General features: G+C 43.4%; 1 protein-coding gene across 7 annotated transcripts in view; it reads left to right on the top strand.

The window, feature by feature from the left end:
• Window positions 1-18,181, top strand: part of ABR (ABR activator of RhoGEF and GTPase) — a 551,973-nt gene that overhangs the window by 435,610 nt on the left and 98,182 nt on the right. For all 7 annotated transcript variants that reach the window (XM_075335215.1, XM_075335218.1, XM_075335216.1 and 4 more), the window contains 6 exons: window positions 1,343-1,464; window positions 2,520-2,688; window positions 5,568-5,690; window positions 8,365-8,440; window positions 11,840-11,944; window positions 15,892-15,966. In XM_075335215.1, coding sequence (XP_075191330.1) covers window positions 1,343-1,464; window positions 2,520-2,688; window positions 5,568-5,690; window positions 8,365-8,440; window positions 11,840-11,944; window positions 15,892-15,966 — 670 coding nt within the window. The remainder of the gene's footprint in view (window positions 1-1,342; window positions 1,465-2,519; window positions 2,689-5,567; window positions 5,691-8,364; window positions 8,441-11,839; window positions 11,945-15,891; window positions 15,967-18,181) is intronic.

The following is an 18,181-nucleotide window of genomic DNA, read 5'->3' as shown; positions in this document are numbered from 1 at the left end:
AACAACCTGGCCCCTGCTGTGAGGTCGCTGGTTGTTGCTGAATGTCCTGGACTATTTTTTAGTTGTTGCTCTCTCGCTGTGAAGCACACATAGCTGTGTGTGACATTGAGAGAGCAACAACTGAATGTGCAGTGAGCAGGGAGCCGGCTTCTGCGGACGCTGGTAACCAATGTAAATATTGGGTAATCAAGAAGCCCTTTCCTTGGTTACCCGATATTTACCTTCGTTACCAGCGTCCGCTGCTCTCACGCTGTCAGTGCCGGCTCCCTGCACACATAGCCAGAGTACACATCGAGTAATTAACCCGATGTGTACTCTGGCTAGGAGTGCAGGGAACAGGAGCCGGCACTGGCAGTGTGAGAGCAGCGGATGCTGGTAACGAAGGTAAATATCGGGTAACCAAGGTAAGGGCTTCTTGGTTACCCGATATTTACCTTAGTTACCAAGCGCAGCATCGCTTCCACGCGTCGATGCTGGCTGGGGGCTGGTCACTGGTTGCTGGTGAGATCTGCCTGATTGACAGCTCACCAGCAACCCGTGTAGCGACGCTCCAGCGATCCCTGCCAGGTCAGGTTGCTGGTGGGATCGCTGGAGCGTCGCTTAGTGTGACGGTACCTTTACTCACTTAGATATAGGCAAACTGCCGTCTAGCTTTTTTATGTCTGTATCAGCAAGGGGGTCCTCCTGGGTCTCCTGCCATAGTGTCTCATTTCTTTCAAATATTGACGGATATTTGCACTGACACTGATGCACCCTGAGCCTGCAGGACAGGTTGAATTTCTTTGGAACTTGATTGTGGCTTCTTATCCACCTTCCGGACTAACTTGAATTGCAACTGTTCATCAATTTTTCTCTGCCATCCACGTCCAGGAATATTAGCTACAGTGCCATGGCTTGTAAACGTCTTGATTTATGTTGCGCCCCGTGGCCAAAGGAACATCAAGATCTCTGCAGATGGACTTGTAACCTTGAAATTCAGTTCTCTTCTGCTCTTTCTGTTTGCCATGCTTAGTATGGCACACACAGACACAAAATGTAAAGATTAAGTCTACTTCTCCCCTTTTTATCTGGTTTCAGGTGTGATTTTCATACTGCCCACACCTGTTACTTGCCACATGTGAGTTTGAATGAGCATCACATGCTTGAAACAAAGCTGTGTATAACAAAACATGTGTAATTGCAATAATTTTCTGGGAGAAATACTTCATTTTCCGGAAAAATCTCAAGAGTGCCAGCACTTTCGGCCATGACTGTATATCATCCCAGTTTTATAAGTATACACCTGACCTATTCATATGTGTGATATTATTTGCATTTGCATTTCTTTTCATTTATTTTTCAGACACGGCAACTGGTTAAAGATGGCTTCTTGGTTGAACTTTCAGAAAACTCCCGCAAACTGCGGCATCTCTTCTTGTTTACAGACCTCTTGCTTTGTGCCAAGCTGAAGAAGGCATCTGTTGGGTAGGTGAAATGTAGAGAAGTGTGGGAGTATATAAATGTTTTATTCTCGGAGCACATCCATTGTCAGGCCTGTATTTGGCGGTGCACAACATGTGTTGTAGTTGGTGGCATTTATCCGGCATTGTTTTTCTCTCCATTCATTGGCAGTTACATTATACCCACTGTGAGCAAACGGCAAAGTTTTCTGTGTTTACCTCCTTGTTCTTTACAGCGCTCTTATAAAGACCAACACATTTTTCTGCTTCTTACTGCAATTTTTTTTAATGCTTATTCATGTGCCTTGAAAAACTGTATCTATTTGTGCCAACCATGTGCCGTGTAAGAGCCAAAAACAATCTGCCAAGAAGGTGTGACACCAGTTATAATGCATATCCTGCAGTTACCAATATATATGCGCTTTGTTCTCTATAATGTGTGTTTTGTGCCCAGTTTTTAGTGGCACGGGAAATCTGCTAAAATGTGATAATTAAAGGGACCTGTCACCAGATTTGGCCCCTATAAGCTGCAGCCACCACTAGTGAGCCCTTGTATACTGCATTCTAGAATACTGTATAGAAGAGCCCACACCGCTCTGTAGAATGTAAAAAAACACTTTTATAATACTCCCCTATGGGGCGGTCTCGTCCGATGGATGTCTCTGCTCTCCAGTCTGGCGCCTCCTTTCTATAGCGATCGCTGTCCTTCTGAGGCCCATGTGCATGACACATCCTACGTCATCCACACAAGCCGACATTGAGGTCATGCGCAGGTGCACTTTGATCTGCCCTCCTCTGCAGCTCAAAGTATTGTAGTGCGCATGCGCGGGCGGTCTGTAATTTCCTCGCGCCTGCGCGTTACAGTACTTTAATCTGTCTTCAGCAGGGTTGTCAGCGCTGACCTGCAGTGTCTGCCACATGGTGACTAACAGTTCTGTCCGATCGCCATCAGCGCAGCCTCACATACAGTGGTTTTTCTTTTTGCTCTTTTTTTTTTTTTTTAAAGCTATTTGGGCTTCGTCACTGCAAGAAAACCTTTTCAGCTGCGTTAAGCTGTTTTTTTTTGTTTTTTTTTTACAGGAAGCACCAGCAGTATGATTGTAAGTGGTACATCCCCCTGGCCGATCTGGTGTTCCCCTCCGTGGAGGAGTCGGAGCCCATCCCGCAGCTACACGCCGCACCCGACCATGAGATAGAGGAGATGAAGGCAAAGATATCCGTCCTTAAAAGTGAGATCCAAAAAGAAAAGGTCAGTGGAACAGTTAAAGCTCTTCCATATTCTCACCTTTATATATATATATATATATATATATATATATATATATATATATATATATATATATATATATATATATATATATATATATATATATAGTGGTCCAAAAGTAGGTGGACAGTATGTGTTATAGGGTTATCAAACATGGTGTAAAGTGAAACTGACTCAGTTGCCCTTAGCAACCAATCAGATTCCACCTTTCATTCTCCAAAGAGTCTGTGAAGAATGAAAAGTGGAATCTGATTGGTTGTTAAGGGCGGCTGAGTCAGTTTCACTTTACACCATGTTTGATAACCCTAATACACATACTGTCCACCTACTTTTGGACCAATATATATATATATAATATGTGTATGTATGGTATATATATGTGTATGTATGGTATATATATATGTATGTATGGTATATATATATGTATGTATGGTGTATATATGTATGTATGGTATATATATATATATATATATATGTATGCATGGTATATATATATGTATGTATGGTATATATGTATGTATGTATGGTATATATGTATGTATGGTATATATGTGTATATATATATGGTATATATACGGTATATATGTGTATATATATATATGTGTGTGTGTCTGTACATACATACGTGTGTGTATATATATATATATATAATATGTGTATGTGTAGGGGTTTACCGGGGCGAAAGCCAAATTACTATGGATCTGAAGCGATCACGGGAGAAAAGTGTAAAATAGTATTTTAGGAAAGCTTGCGAGCAGACTGGCTAATGTCCTATAAACTTAAAGGGAATTGGTCACCACTCCCCCATCTGAAAGTGGCATAATGTAGAGACAGAGACCCTGATTCCAGCGATGTGTCACTTACTGAGCTGTTTGCTGTTATTTTGATAAAATCACTGTTTTCTCTGCTGTACATCTAGCAGTTATACAGAGCTCATGAGTATGCTGGACTACCTGGCAGCACGCCATGTAGTCATCTAATGATAAAATCACTGTTTAATCAGCAGTACGTCAAAACTACACTAAGCAGCCCAGTAAGTGACACATCGCTTGACTCAACGTCTCTGCCCCTACGTTATGCTGCTCTCAGATTAGGTAGCAAAAACCTGGTGACAGATTCCCTTTAAGTATCAGAACATTCAAGTCTATTTTTAGTAGATGCTTTCATAATATCATAGGGCATGTTTCTGTACTGTTCCTCTGTTATTCCTCCTAGAGATTTATAGTTAAATTGAAAACTGCACTATCAGTCTGGTGATTTGTACAGTCTTGACTCTGCAAATCAGGGACTGTGAAGGGGCCACCCTCCAACTGATCTGGGTCTCACCATTTGTAGTGGAAATTGAAAATATCTCTCGAATACACAGTAAAACATTAAAATAAGCGCAGAATGTCAGCTCCGTTATGTCCCGCATGTGATCACTTTTATGAAAACTGCCTCACCAAAGACTTGAGGGCATTTCCTCACTGTTTGAGAAGCCTTGATATAGATGAACACTTAGTAATTACTTTGGGGTCTGATCACTGGGCCTCCACTGATCCCCAGAATGAACTCTGCAGATCCCTGTCTGAGCGGAGCAGAGGTGGATCATGAGCACCAACACTGCATTAGTACTCGGACGCCCAGCTATTAATATGTTTTCTGCTATATCATCAATAGGAAATAACTTATGTATTGGGTACAAACCATTTACAAGGAATCTGTCATCAGGTTTATGCCACCTAATCTGAGAGCAGCATAATGTAGAGACAGACCCCTGATTCCAGCGGTGTGTCACTTAAGCTGGGTTCACACATAGCGACAGCGACAACGACGTCGCTGTTACGTCACCATTTTCTGTGATGCAACAGCAACCTTGTATGTCGCTGTTATGATCGCTGCTTAGCTGTCAAACACAGCGACGCAGCAGCGATCATAACGTCGCTACATGTGCAGAGAGCAGGGAGCCGCGCACACTGCTTAGCGCTGGCTCCCTGCTCTCCTAGCTACAGTACACATCGGGTTAATTAACCCGATGTGTACTGCAGCTACATGTGCAGAGAGCAGGGAGCTGGCACTGGCAGGGTGAGAGCGGCGGAGGCTGGTAACGAAGGTAAATATCGGGTAACCACCTTGGTTACCCGATGTTTACCCTGGTTACAGCTTACAGCAGCTGCCAGATGCCGGCTCCTGCTCTCTGCTCGCTTCATTTCGTCGCTCTCTCGCTGTCACACACAGCGATCTGTGCATCACAGCGGGAGAGCAACAATAAAAAAACGAACCAGGGCTGTGTGTAACGAGCAGCGATCTCACAGCAGGGGCCAGATCGCTGCTCAGTGTCACACACAGCGAGATCGCTAATGAGGTCACTGGTGCGTCACAAAAATCGTGACTCAGTAGCGATCTCGCTGTGTGTGTGAAGCACCCGTTACTGGGCTGCTTAAAGTTGTTTTGATAAAATCCCTGATTAATCAGCAGCAGATTATCATTACAGGACTACTTAGCGTGCTGCCAGGTAGTTCAGCATATTCATGAGCTCTGTATAACTGCTAGATTTACAGCAGAGAATACATTGATTTTTATCAAAATGACAGCAAACAGCTCAGTAAGTGACACATCGCTGGAATCGGGGTCACTGTCTCTACATTATGCTGCTCTCAGGTGGGGGAGCAAAAACCTGGTGACAGATTCCCTTTAATACAACTTTATTACATAAAGTTGAGGTTTTGGATATTGTTGTTATTAGATTGAAATTATGGGTAAAATTTCGATTCTTTTTATTTAGTTACTTTGCTTGTGACCATCAGTGACATAGAATTGCTGGTCTTTGTTGTCCTGGTGTTTTCTCATTGTCTCACTGCTGTCCTCACGTGCATCTGCAGAAGTCCAATAAGGGGTCGAGTCGTGCAATAGAAAGGCTGAAGAAGAAGATGTTTGAGTATGAATCCTGGCTCCTTCTCTTCTCCCCTACTATTCCCTTCCGAATCCACAACAAGAATGGCAAGGTAAGCCGCAGCGGTGGTTGCCCCGAGCCGGCAGCCGTGTCGCCCGCTGAGATGCTGGATGAAGCCCGTATTGTATGAGAGATACTAATAGGAATCCGCTTTGGTTTTCCCACTCGGGAATTGTGGAAGGCAGCAGTGGTTATTTGCATACTTTGAACATTTTCGATATGGAGAGGACGATGCCAGGAGGGGAAATCTGCAGTGTCTGATGTACGGAGTGAGTCAGGATGCCGGGGGAACAAATGCGTGGGAGCCATGTGAGCTCCACACACAACTTCCACTGATTTGGCTTTAAACCCACTCCTTGCCTTTGAGTCCAAATTACAAGGACACATCGCTTTAAAGCCAAATGTTCAAAGAGTTTGTTTTTGATCCAGACCCCATGTTGTTGTATTGAGAGGTTCAGCTGGCGGCACGTTTCCCGAAAATAGCCAAAGAGATGTCTCTACAAGTAATAAGAGGAACTGCGGTCTAGAAAGCAAATTTAGATTAATTCTTACATTAGCTCCTAAATTCACTATACCAATGTGTTCTAATGATGGGTGACACTTCAGCGCTGCTGCATTACTGCTACATTTATATCACAGCTGGGTTTTGCACAATGTACAGAATCCGGTTGTGTGTAGGACCATTAAAGGGAATCTGTCACCAGGTTTTTGCCACCTATTCTTAGAGCAGCATAACGTAGGGGCAGAGATCCTGATTCCAGCGATGTCACTTACTGGGCTGCTTAGTGTAGTTTTGCTAAAATCACTGTTTAATCAGCAGTAGATTATCATTACAGGACTACTTACCATGCTGCCAGGTAGTCCAGCATATTCGTGAGCGCTGTATAACTGCTAGATGTGCAGCAGAAAAAAACATTGATTTTATCAAAATGACAGTAAACAGCTCAGTAAGTGACACATCGCTGGAATCAGGGTCTCTGTCTCTACATTATGCTCTTCTCAGATGGGCGAGCAAAAACCTGGTGACAGATTCCCTTTAAGAATGAATGGAGTTGCAGTGTGCACGATCGACCACAACTCCATTCACATAGGGGATCTTTAGAACGCCAATTCTAGAGATCGCTGGAAGACACTGCACGGACACTCAGCGATTGGATAGCTATCCTCTATCCCGTGGGTAGTGTATAAAGGTAAAACTTGAGAATATCCCCTTAAAGGAAATCTGTCACCAGGTTTTTGCCACCCAATCGGAGAGCAGCATAATGTAGGAAAAGAGACCCTAATTCCAGTGATGTGTCACTTACTGGGCTGCTTACTGTAATTTTGATAAAATCACTGATTAATCAGCAGGAGATTATCATTAGAGGACTCCTTGGCAATGGTGACAGATTTGCTTTAAGTGTATTAACTCCATCACACACCCTGAAGTACATGTATGTCAGCTTTAGGTTGTGCATGTGGGGAGCAGGCTCAGAAGCGGAGCCCGCTCCATTCATGGCAGACTCTCATACCTCTAACAGCAGCAACCGGAGCAAGCTGGTTAACCATTTAGATGCTGCTGTCGATCACGGACAATGACATTTCAGCGGTTCAGTTGTGGGTGCCTGTCTAACACCCATTGTTGCCTTTTTGGTCCCCCAGAAGATCATTAGTATCATTAAATATTACACTACTGTAGAATTGCAGGATATAGTGCAAGTGATGAAACTGGTTCAAATTGGGAGTGAAAAATAAAGTAAAAATGAATTAATACTTTGAAAAGTATAAAGAAAATGTCACACAAAATTATGAACAGATTTATAGTGATATCATCTAAAAATGTAATAACTCCAGCTTATGTCTTTTTTACAATATAAATGCACATTACATATCCGCACATGATTGGGGATGGCGATTACATATTAGCCTCACACTTTATATTCATTACTTGATGACATTTTATGGAGTGTCATGTATGGATTTTTTACTTTTTTATAGCTTGTTAAAGGGAACCTGTCACCAGTTTTTTGCCCTATAAGCTGCAGCCTCCACCAGTGGGCTCATATATACAGCATTCTAACATGCTGTATATAAGAGCCCAGGCCGCTGTGTACAACATAAAAAACACTTTATAATACTTATTTAGAAGGTCGCTCTGGTGCACAACAGTCAGAATGGTGTCGCCGTTCTCCGGGACCGGCGCCTCCTCTTTTGGCCATCTTGGTCTTCTTTCTTCTGAAGCCGGCGTGCATGACGCGTCCTACGTCATACACACTCGCCGGAATTGAGGTCCTGCGCAGGCGCACTTTGGTCTGCCCTGCTCAGGGCAGATCAAGGTATTGTAGTAAATTAGCTGCGGCCACCACCACTGTATATAAGAGCTCAGTGGTGGTGGCCGCAGCTTATAGGCCACAAAACTGGTGACAGATTCCCTTTAATTATAAGGTTCAGGGTAAGACCAGACTGTGAGGCTGAATGTACGCTGCCTGTTCATGGTAGCCAAAGGCAACGCAATTTATACAATAAATCGTGCAGCCATTGGCCATCTTGGGCAAGCATGTGATTTGGGCGTGTGTTTAGCCGCACCTTACAATGAAAAACTATATGCAAGAGAATTGCTGTGCAGTTTTGGTAAAGAAATCTCCAAGAGTTTTCCTCCACTTCTGTATCTGGTGCCGTATTGTATATGATTTATTCTGTCCGTGTTACTCTGTAGTAAGATAATGCAGTCCCCTTCCTCTCTGCAGGGCTACCTATTCCTGTTATCATCAGACTATGAGAGGTCGGAGTGGAGGGAAGCCATTCAGAAGCTGCAGAAAAAAGGTAAAAACGCACTATACCCCACATTTACATCTGTGGATAAAATGGGGAAAAGTTCACTGGGTATGAACTTTTTCTCAAGACACTGTGTGCGTGTGTGTATGTATGTATGTATGTATATGTGTGCGTATATATATATATGTGTATATATATATATGTATATATATATGTATATATATATGTATATATATATATATATATATATAATATATATGGAAAAGTTTGGGCACCCCTATTAATGTTAACCTTTTTTCTTTCGAACAATTTGGGTTTTTGCAACAGCTATTTCAGTTTCATATATCTAATAACTGATGGACTGAGTAATATTTCTGGACTAAAATGAGGTTTATTGTACTAACAGAACATGTGCAATCCGCATTTAAACAAAATTTGACCAGTGCAAAAGTATGGGCACCTCAACATAAAAGTGACATTAATATTTTGTAGATCTTCCTTTTGCAAAAATCACAGCCTCTAGTCGCTTCCTGTAGCTTTTAATGAGTTCCTGGATCCTGGATGAAGGTATATTTAACCATTCCTGTTTAAAAAACAATTCCAGTTCAGTTAAGTTTGATGGTCGCCGAGCATGGACAGCACTCTTCAAATCATCCCACAGATTTGCAATGATATTCAGGTCTGGGGACTGGGATGGCCATTCCAGAACATTGTAATTGTTCCTCTGCATGAATGCCTGAGTAGATTTGGAGCGGTGTTTTGGATCATTGTCTTGCTGAAATATCCATCCCCTGCATAACTTCAACTTCGTCACTGATTCTTGCACATTATTGTCAAGAATCTGCTGATACTGAGTTGAATCCATGCGACCCTCAACTTTAACAAGATTCCCGGTGCCGGCATTGGCCACACAGCCCCAAAGCATGATGGAACCTCCACCAAATTTTACTGTGGGTAGCAAGTGCTTTTCTTGGAATGTCGTGTTTTTTTGCCTCCATGCATAACGCCTATTTGTATGACCAAACAACTCAATCTTTGTTTCATCAGTCCACAGGACCTTCTTCCAAATGTAACTGGCTTGTCCAAATGTGCTTTTGCATACCTCAGGCGACTCTGTTTATGGTGTGCTTGCAGAAACTGCTTCTTTCGCATCACTCTCCCATACAGCTTCTCCTTGTGTAACGCGCGCTGTATTGTTGACCGATGCACATTGACACCATCTGCAACAAGATGATGCTGCAGGTCTTTGGAGGTGGTCTGTGGATTGTCCTTGACTGTTCTCACCATTCTTCTCTGCCTTTCTGATATTTTTCTTGGCCTGCCACTTCTGGGCTTAACAAGAACTGTACCTGTGTTCTTCCATTTCCTTACTATGTTCCTCACAGTGGAAACTGACAGTTTAAATCTCTGAGACAGCTTTTTGTATCCTTCCCCTGAACCACTATGTTGAATAATCTTTGTTTTCAGATAATTTGAGAGTTGTTTTGAGGAGCCCATGATGCCACTCTTCATAGGAGATTCAAATAGGAGAACAACTTGCAAGTGGCCACCTTAAATACCTTTTCTCATGATTGGATACACCTGCCTATGAAGTTCAAAGCTCAATGAGGTTACAAAACCAATTTAGTGCTTTAGTAAGTCAGTAAAAAGTAGTTAGGAGTGTTCAAATCAAGAAATTGATAAGGGTGCCCATACTTTTGCACCGGTCATTTTGTTTAACTGAGGATTGCACATTTTCTGTTAGTACAATAAACCTCATTTCAATCCAGAAATATTACTCAGTCCATCAGTTATTAGATATATGAAACTGAAATAGCTGAAAAAAGGTTAACATTAATAGGGGTGCCCAAACTTTTTCATATGACTGTGTATGTATATATATATATATATATATATATAATAATTATTTCAAAAGTTTCTTTTTACCTTCATTGACAAATACATCCAGTTTATACAAAGACCCAATATTCGCGGTGATGACCCTGATTTTTAATATATCGGCTTCTGGTATAAATCCCAATAGCCAATAGCAGGACCAAATTCATGAAAATTAATCAATACATCTTTATTAATAATTAAAATACATAAAACCGAATGGACCAACCCAGGTGACGGATGGAATTGAATTGATATGGGGGACACAACACTATGATAGTAAGGTAACAAACCTACATATCCGATATTGGAATAGTAAATATCCCGGATACAATAACCAAGGCTAATTATAACAAAGAATAATGAAATTGGTCATGCTATTGGTTATTGGTGTTTATATTGGATTCTGTAGCAAGGTTTCCATACTAGTTGTGGTATTGGTGTTGTATATCGGCTTCTGGGCCAAATGCTGACGACTCATTCTTGTCTAATGGACACTTGGAGTTTAGTAGCATTTCTGTGGTTCTGTTTGTCCACTCACTTTTTGAGGATTGTTCCAGATCTTTAGAACACATTCAGACGTTGATTATTTGGTGAGATTTTTTTTACAGTTCCAGGAGTGGAACAGTCACAGGAAACATATAATAGAAACACGGGCACCACTGCTGTATTTCTCATCCACTCCTGATTTGGGCTTACAAATACTGAGGTAAAAAAAATTGACCAAATATTGAATGTGTGAACATGGCCTTAAGGTATATTTTCTCTGAAACGCTGGAGCACACCTGACCTATGTTGCCAGGCACTTATTTTTGCCGCCCATTGTTTGGGCAACATGAACCAGGTGAGAGGCTCCCTTTTAAGGTTTTATAGTGTTATTTGGGGGGATCTTTTGAAGTATCCATGTTTTTTATTTAGGAGGTGGAAAGAAATAATGACTGAGGATCCAAACCTATGACTATATGTTTGCACAGCAATTCTTTAGATCTTTGTGAAGGGAAAAAATTTAAAAACCTTTCATTAACCTGACATGACTGGTATGGACATTAAACTATCTGCAAAGTTTAACTACACCTGAAAGCGGTATTCCCATCTTGTACATTTATCTCTCTGTAGGGTCCCACATGATGTGTAGACGTTAGTCCTAACATTGGGACTTGCATCTGATTCAATAACTGGGCCCGAAGTGCACAACAGTCAGTGAAGTGGTCTGGGTGGGCCTAGTTCTAGAATAGCACCGTGTTATTGGAACAGCTGAATGTCCCATCCATATGCCATTATATACAGGGGTTGGACAAAATAATGGAAACACCTGGAAACATCAACAAAAGTTAGTTTAATATGGTGTAGGTCCACCTTTTGCGGCGATTAAAAGATCTTTAGAAATAAGATAAGATTTTACAAATCTGCTTCCGAAATGATGACGTTATTATACATGAAGTTGTAATACTTACAGAACTTTGTGATGCACAAATCTGAATGTAACACATGCTTATTTTGCCACTGAAATATTGCACAAGAAACATTGAACGTATGAACACACCCTAAGTGGTTAATTTTCTTGCACTGTAGATCTCCAAGCCTTTGCACTCAGTTCTTTGGAGCTCCAGGTGCTCACCGGATCCTGCATCAAGCTGAGAACAGTTCACAACATGCCTATAATCAGCAATAAAGACGGTAAGCCGCTGCTTCTGGCCGGTAGTACAACCTCTTCACCACTGGGTGGCACTGCACGTTATATTTTGATATTTTCCTTCTTTTCTTTTAGAATTACTTCGTAATCTAGCATAGATCTAGGAAACAGACAATCATTACCTGTCATCTGATTATAACTGAAATAGATGAGATTTTGTAATCAGTCACATAGTGTAAATTCTCAGAAGTCTTGTTATAGTTTAATTAGTTTATTTCCATATGTAAATGGAAGTAAAATCTAATCACTAACAAAAACTAGCAGGATTTACGAGAAGGTTATTCTCATTTATTCATCATAGATTTACAGGAAATCAGCCTTCCCACATTGTCCAACGGAAAAAGGCAATAGTTATGTCCTGTCCTATGTAATCTCTGTTTGTAATGGGGTTGAGACAATCCCTTTAAGCCAAATATGGTAGTTGCTAAATAGATGCAAGTCAAATTTATATATAAGATAGCTAAGATGATTGTCTAAACTGATGGTAGTCTCACGCTCAAAGCGGTAATGGATGGAGAGATATGGAGCCTAAAGGTACCGTCACACATAACGATGACGCAGTAGCGATCCCATTAGCGATCTCGTTATGTGTGACACCTACCAGCGATCAGGCCCCTGCTGTGAGGTCGCCGGTCGTTGCAGAATGGTCCAGGCCATTTTCTTCAAAGGCGATGTCCTGCTATGTTTGACACTGTGTGACAGGGTCCCAGTGACTGCTGAGATCGTTATAGAGGTCGCTACTGCGACCTGTATCGTTACTGAGTCGCTGGTAAGATCTGACTGTGTGACATCTCACCTGCGACCTCCCAGCGACTTACCTGCGATCCCTATCAGGTCGCATCGTTTTCGGGATCGCTGGTAAGTCGTTGTGTGTGACTGGGCCTTAAGGCTATGTGCGCAAAGTGCATTTTTGAGCTTTTTTCGGGTGGGTTTTTTGGCTCAAAACTGCATGATTTTGCTTCCCCAGCAAAGTCTGAGTTTTCATTTTTGCTGTCCGCACACAACTTTTTTTTTAAGCTGCGTTTTTTAGCTTAAAAAAATGGACATGTCAATTCTTTCCTGCGTTTTTCTGTGTTTTCCCCCCGTGCAATGCATTGGAAACACGCAGAAAAACGCGGAGATCAAAAACGCAGCAAAACGCGGTAAAAGCGCAGCGTCAAAAAAGCGCAGTGTGCGCACATAGCCTAAAGTCACAAGTTCAAAACATTGTTACCCTTTGCTCATCAGTGTATATCCCACAAAATCTAATATATAAAGCTGAGTGTATATATGTGTGTGTGTGTATGTATGCATGTATGTCCGCTAAAGGAATCTGCACCGTCGTATTTACAATCACAGAATTTTGCACAGACATCCCATGTGACTCAGGGAATGTCATAGACTATGTTTTGACCGAAAAAATTTAACCCCGCACTTTACAGTTACTCTCCAAAAAACTGCCTCCATTAAAGTGAATGGAGGTGGGAGCTACAGGTGATTAATAGGAGCTGTGAGTGGTTGCTATAGGAACAAACCAGTCTTAGGGTCAGCGCACTCGGCAAGTAATACGGAGCGAATGGAATGTGATAAAAAATCGCATTCCACCTGGACCAATGTTACTTTATGGGCCCGCTCCCATGAGCGATTGTTTTCTCAGCCCTAATTGGACCGAGAAAACAGTCGCAGCATGCTCTGGGTGGAATGCAATCTTGTTTCATTTGCACCCATTCAAGTCTGTGGGGTGAGAGAAACATCGCACTGCACTCACATTACACTGGTGTAACACGAGAGCAGTGCGATTCTCGCATCAGCCGGCCCCTCCCTCTGCAACTGTGGTCTGATCGAACCACAGTCACATGACACTCGCATGACTCCTGGCTCCCTCTGTGCTGCGAGCGGGAGCCGAGTGTCATGCGACCACTCGTAGTAATCCCCGTGTGGCCTCAGCCTAAGGGGTACTTTGCACGCTGCGACATCGCTAGCCAATTGTAGCGATGCCGAGCGCGATAGTCCCCGCCCCCGTCGCAGATGCGATAGCTGCCGTAGCGAACTTTATCGCTACGGCAGCTTCACACGCACTTACCTGCCCTACGACGTCGCTCTGGCCGGCAAACCGCCTCCTTCCTAAGAGTGTGGGTCGTGCGGTGTCACAGCGACGTCACATGGCAGGCGGCCAACAGAAGTGGAGGGGCGGAGATGAGCGGGACGAAAACATCCCGCCCACCTCCTTCCTTCCTCATTGCAGGCGGGACGCAGGTAGGAGATGTTCCTCGCTCCTGCGGCTTCATACACAGCGATGTGTGCTGCTGCAGGAACGAGGAACAACATCGTACCTGTCGCTGCAGCGAAATTATGGAAATGACTGACACTACACAGATCACCGATTTTCGACAATTTGACTATCGTTTATCGGTGCTTCTAGGCTTTACACGTTGCGACGTCGTTACCGGCGCCGGATGTGCGTCACTTTCGATTTGACCCCGACGAGATCGCAGTAGCGATGTCGCAACGTGCAAAGTACCCCTAAGGCTCTGTTCACACTAGAATAAGGAGTCTGAAAGATCAGCGAACTTGTGGTCAAAAACGCACCAATAATGCACTGAAAACCGCATGCATTTTTACCGCGGTTTTGTGTGTTTTTGATGCGTTTTTGGTGCCATTTTTCCGCAGGTTGGTCCCTGCGGTTTTTTTTTACCATTTATCTATGACAAAAAACGCAGGTACCTGCAGAAAAGAAGTGACATGCTCATTGTTTTTCTCAAGAAATTCTGCAGAAAGAATGTTCTTGAGAAAAAAACAGTGTGCGCACAGCTATTTTTTTTCCCCATAGGTTTTGCTGGGGAATGTCTGCAGAAAGGTTACAACCATTTTCTCAAGAAATTTCTGCAGCAAAAAACGCAAAAAAAAGCGGGTAAAAAGGCAATGTGTGAACAAGGCCTAAATTTACAACTAACATTAAGTACAAAATGTCACCAAACAATTGTCTCGGAATCACTCGGATACTTGATGCGTTCCAGAGTTATTACAATGTAAAGTGACACCTGTCCGGTTCCTAAAATTTGGCCTGGTCAACACTGGCTCCATTAGTAAGGGGTTAAGTATTCGTATTAGCAGCATCAATGACTGCAATGTCCCATGTTTTAATACCAGCCAACAATTTTCTGTTGCATATAGAGTTTTCTTGCATTATGAAACCAATGCTAACGATCTGCTATAACAGTGGACATTGTTAGCACATCAGGGTATGCAACAGCGCATAAGAGAGAGGTTAGGGTGAGTTATAAGCGGGTGCTTGATACCCGAAATGAGCAGGTTGGACACTTGGACCGGCTCAACTGGCTTATCGAGTATGATGGAAGTCAAGGGGGAACTTGAGCATTTTTACAGGAGCTCTTTCTGGAAAATGATCAAGTTCACCCTTGACTTCCATTATACTTGAGTTGAGCCTGTCCAGGCATCTGACCTGCTCGTTTCGAGCACCTGAGCATGGTAGTGCCCGCTCATCACTATTCGTTACAAGTACTGAGCACTCGAGCATGGTAGTTGCCCGCTCATCACTATTCCTTACGAGTACCGAGCCCCTGAGCATGGTAGTGCCCACTCATCACTATTCCTTACGAATACCGAGCCCCTGAGCATGGTAGTGCCCACTCATCACTATTCCTTACGAGTACTGAGCCACCTGAGCATGATAGTGCCCACTCATCACTAGTTAGGATCCCTGTGCTACAAGTTGTTAATGGCGTTAGTGGCATTTGATCTATTCCTTAAAATGTGCAACAAGATAGCAAAGTATATTAACAGTCATCAGCACAAACCCCGGTAGCTGTCTGTTTCCCGTGACCGTCTGTGTCCCGCACCACGTCTTATAGTAGTTACTGGCGGAGGACACTTCCATGTGCCGTTACGTCTCTGAATACATACTGAGCTTTTCCGTTTGTGTTTCTTCTAGATGATGAGTCTTCTGGGCTGTACGGTTTTCTGCATGTGATTGTTCATTCTGCCAAAGGCTTCGACCACTCTGCCAGTAAGTACGGCGTCCAGAGACGTGAGCTCATCTGTTTTTATTGGTCCTGTGTAAAAGTTGAGCTCATGTGCAGTATGTTTTCTAGTAAATCAACGTTTCGTCAGTATTTGTAAGAAGCATGGGATATGTATTATTAATGGGATCGTGCCTCCTAAGGCTCCTTTACATCTGCGCTGTTAGTGCCTCGTTCCATCATAGGACCAGAAAGTAACAACCGTGACCGAACCCGGCCTTGCTGGACACCTATTAGTCCATCATGGTGGTTGTCCTAACATGCTGCCCTTGGATGGGATCCAGCACAAATATACATACAACCTATTGGCACGGTCAGACGTCCGATTCTCAATGATGTAACATGTACACATTATAGTCTATGGGGCTCTTCTCATGTCCGTGGGGTTTTGCTGATCAACCTGCTTTTTTTTTTTTTGCATACGATAAAAACAATAAGGATTGACACATTAATCAAACACCGATGAAGCTCAGGTACAAAACACTAATAAGAATGAATATTTTTTTGCATAAGAGAATATTCCCTGGTGTGAATGAGCCCTAACCTTCGCAATCTTAAGAGGACACAAACAATAAAAAATGCAGGCAACACTTTTCTGTCTCAGACTAAGTTCACATATTGTCTGTATCACTCTCAGGTGTATACACTCACAAAGTATAAGCCCCAGGTCAGACTAGGTTGTCAATTACCCACCAGTAACATTGACCCAGGGGCCCACTGGTCAGCTACATAAAATATTACATTACTCGCATTCAAAAAACTATGTCAGCTTCTATGTAATAACACCCTGGGTAGCTGTTAAAAGGAATCTGTCACCAGGTTTTTGCCACCTAATCTGAGAGCAGCATAATGTAGGGGCAGAGATCCTGATTCCAGTGATGTGTAACTTACTGGGCTGCTTAGTGTAGGTTTGATAAAATCAATGAGTCAGTTGATTATCATTAGAGGACTACTTGGCGTGCTGCCAGGTAGTCCAGCATATTCATGATCTCTATATAACTGCTAGATCTGCAGCAGAGATAACATTGATTTTATCAAAATGACAGCAAACAGCTCAGTAAGTGACACATCGCTGGAATCAGGGTCTCTGTTCCTACATTCTGCTGCTCTCAGATGGGGGAGCAAAAACCTGGTGACAAATTACGAGATATCTTTATAGTGAATAAAGTGTGTTGTGCCGACTACTCATATATAGGGGAGAGAGCCCACTCCTGCACAGGGGCCACAGTCATGGGTGCTGCAGCATCTGCCCACCATAGGAACCCATTGCAATAACATGTATAGCTCTCTTTATATGGGTTGTTTCTTTTTGGGGGGGCTGTGACCCTCTGTTGCTCTTTCCCATACCGTCTAGTGGTATGTGGATGCAGACTAACCTCATGTACTGGTGAGTAGGAACCCATGGGAATGTTAAAGTGACTCCCTAGGACTTTTCTTGATGAATATATTTGGCTGAATACAGAAAAGCAATATGGACTTAGGGGTACTTTGCACGCTGCGACATCGCAAGCCGATGCTGCGATGCCGAGCGCGATATCCTTGTGATAGCTGCCGTAGCGAACATTATCGCTACAGCAGCTTCACATGGACTCACCTGTCCTGGGACGTCGCTCTGGCCGGCGACCCGCCTCCTTATTAAGGGGGCGGGTCGTACGGCGTCACTGCGACGTCACACGGCAGGCGGCCGATAGGAGCGGAGATGAGCGGGATGTAAACATCCCGCCCACCTTCTCCCTTCCGCATATCCTACGGAAGCCGCGGTGACGCCGGTAGGAGATGTTCCTCGCTCCTGCGACTTCACACACAGCGATGTGTGCTGCCGCAGGAGCGAGGAACAACATCAGACCGTCGCGTCAGCGTAATTATGGATTACGCCGACGCTGCACCGATGATACGATTACAACGCTTTTGTGCTCGTTAATCGTATCATCTAGGCTTTACACACTGCGATGTCGCCTGCGATGCCGGAAGTGCGTCACTTTCAATTTGACCCCACGTAGTGTGCAAAGTACCCCTTAGGCTGCTTTCACACCTCCGGTTTCTGCAATGCGGCACACTCCGGCACTTTGCAGGAAAATCGCAACCGTTTTTTTTTGCTGCCGGTTGCGATTTTCCTGCATAGACTTTAATTAGTGCTGCATTGTGCCGCATGGCCTTGCGTTCCATCCGATGCGGCAGATTTAGCCGATGCGGCGGCCGGAT

Source organism: Anomaloglossus baeobatrachus, chromosome 2, assembly GCF_048569485.1.
Source record: "Anomaloglossus baeobatrachus isolate aAnoBae1 chromosome 2, aAnoBae1.hap1, whole genome shotgun sequence".
NCBI lineage: Eukaryota > Metazoa > Chordata > Amphibia > Anura > Aromobatidae > Anomaloglossus > Anomaloglossus baeobatrachus.
This window is presented reverse-complemented; position numbering and strand designations above follow the sequence as displayed.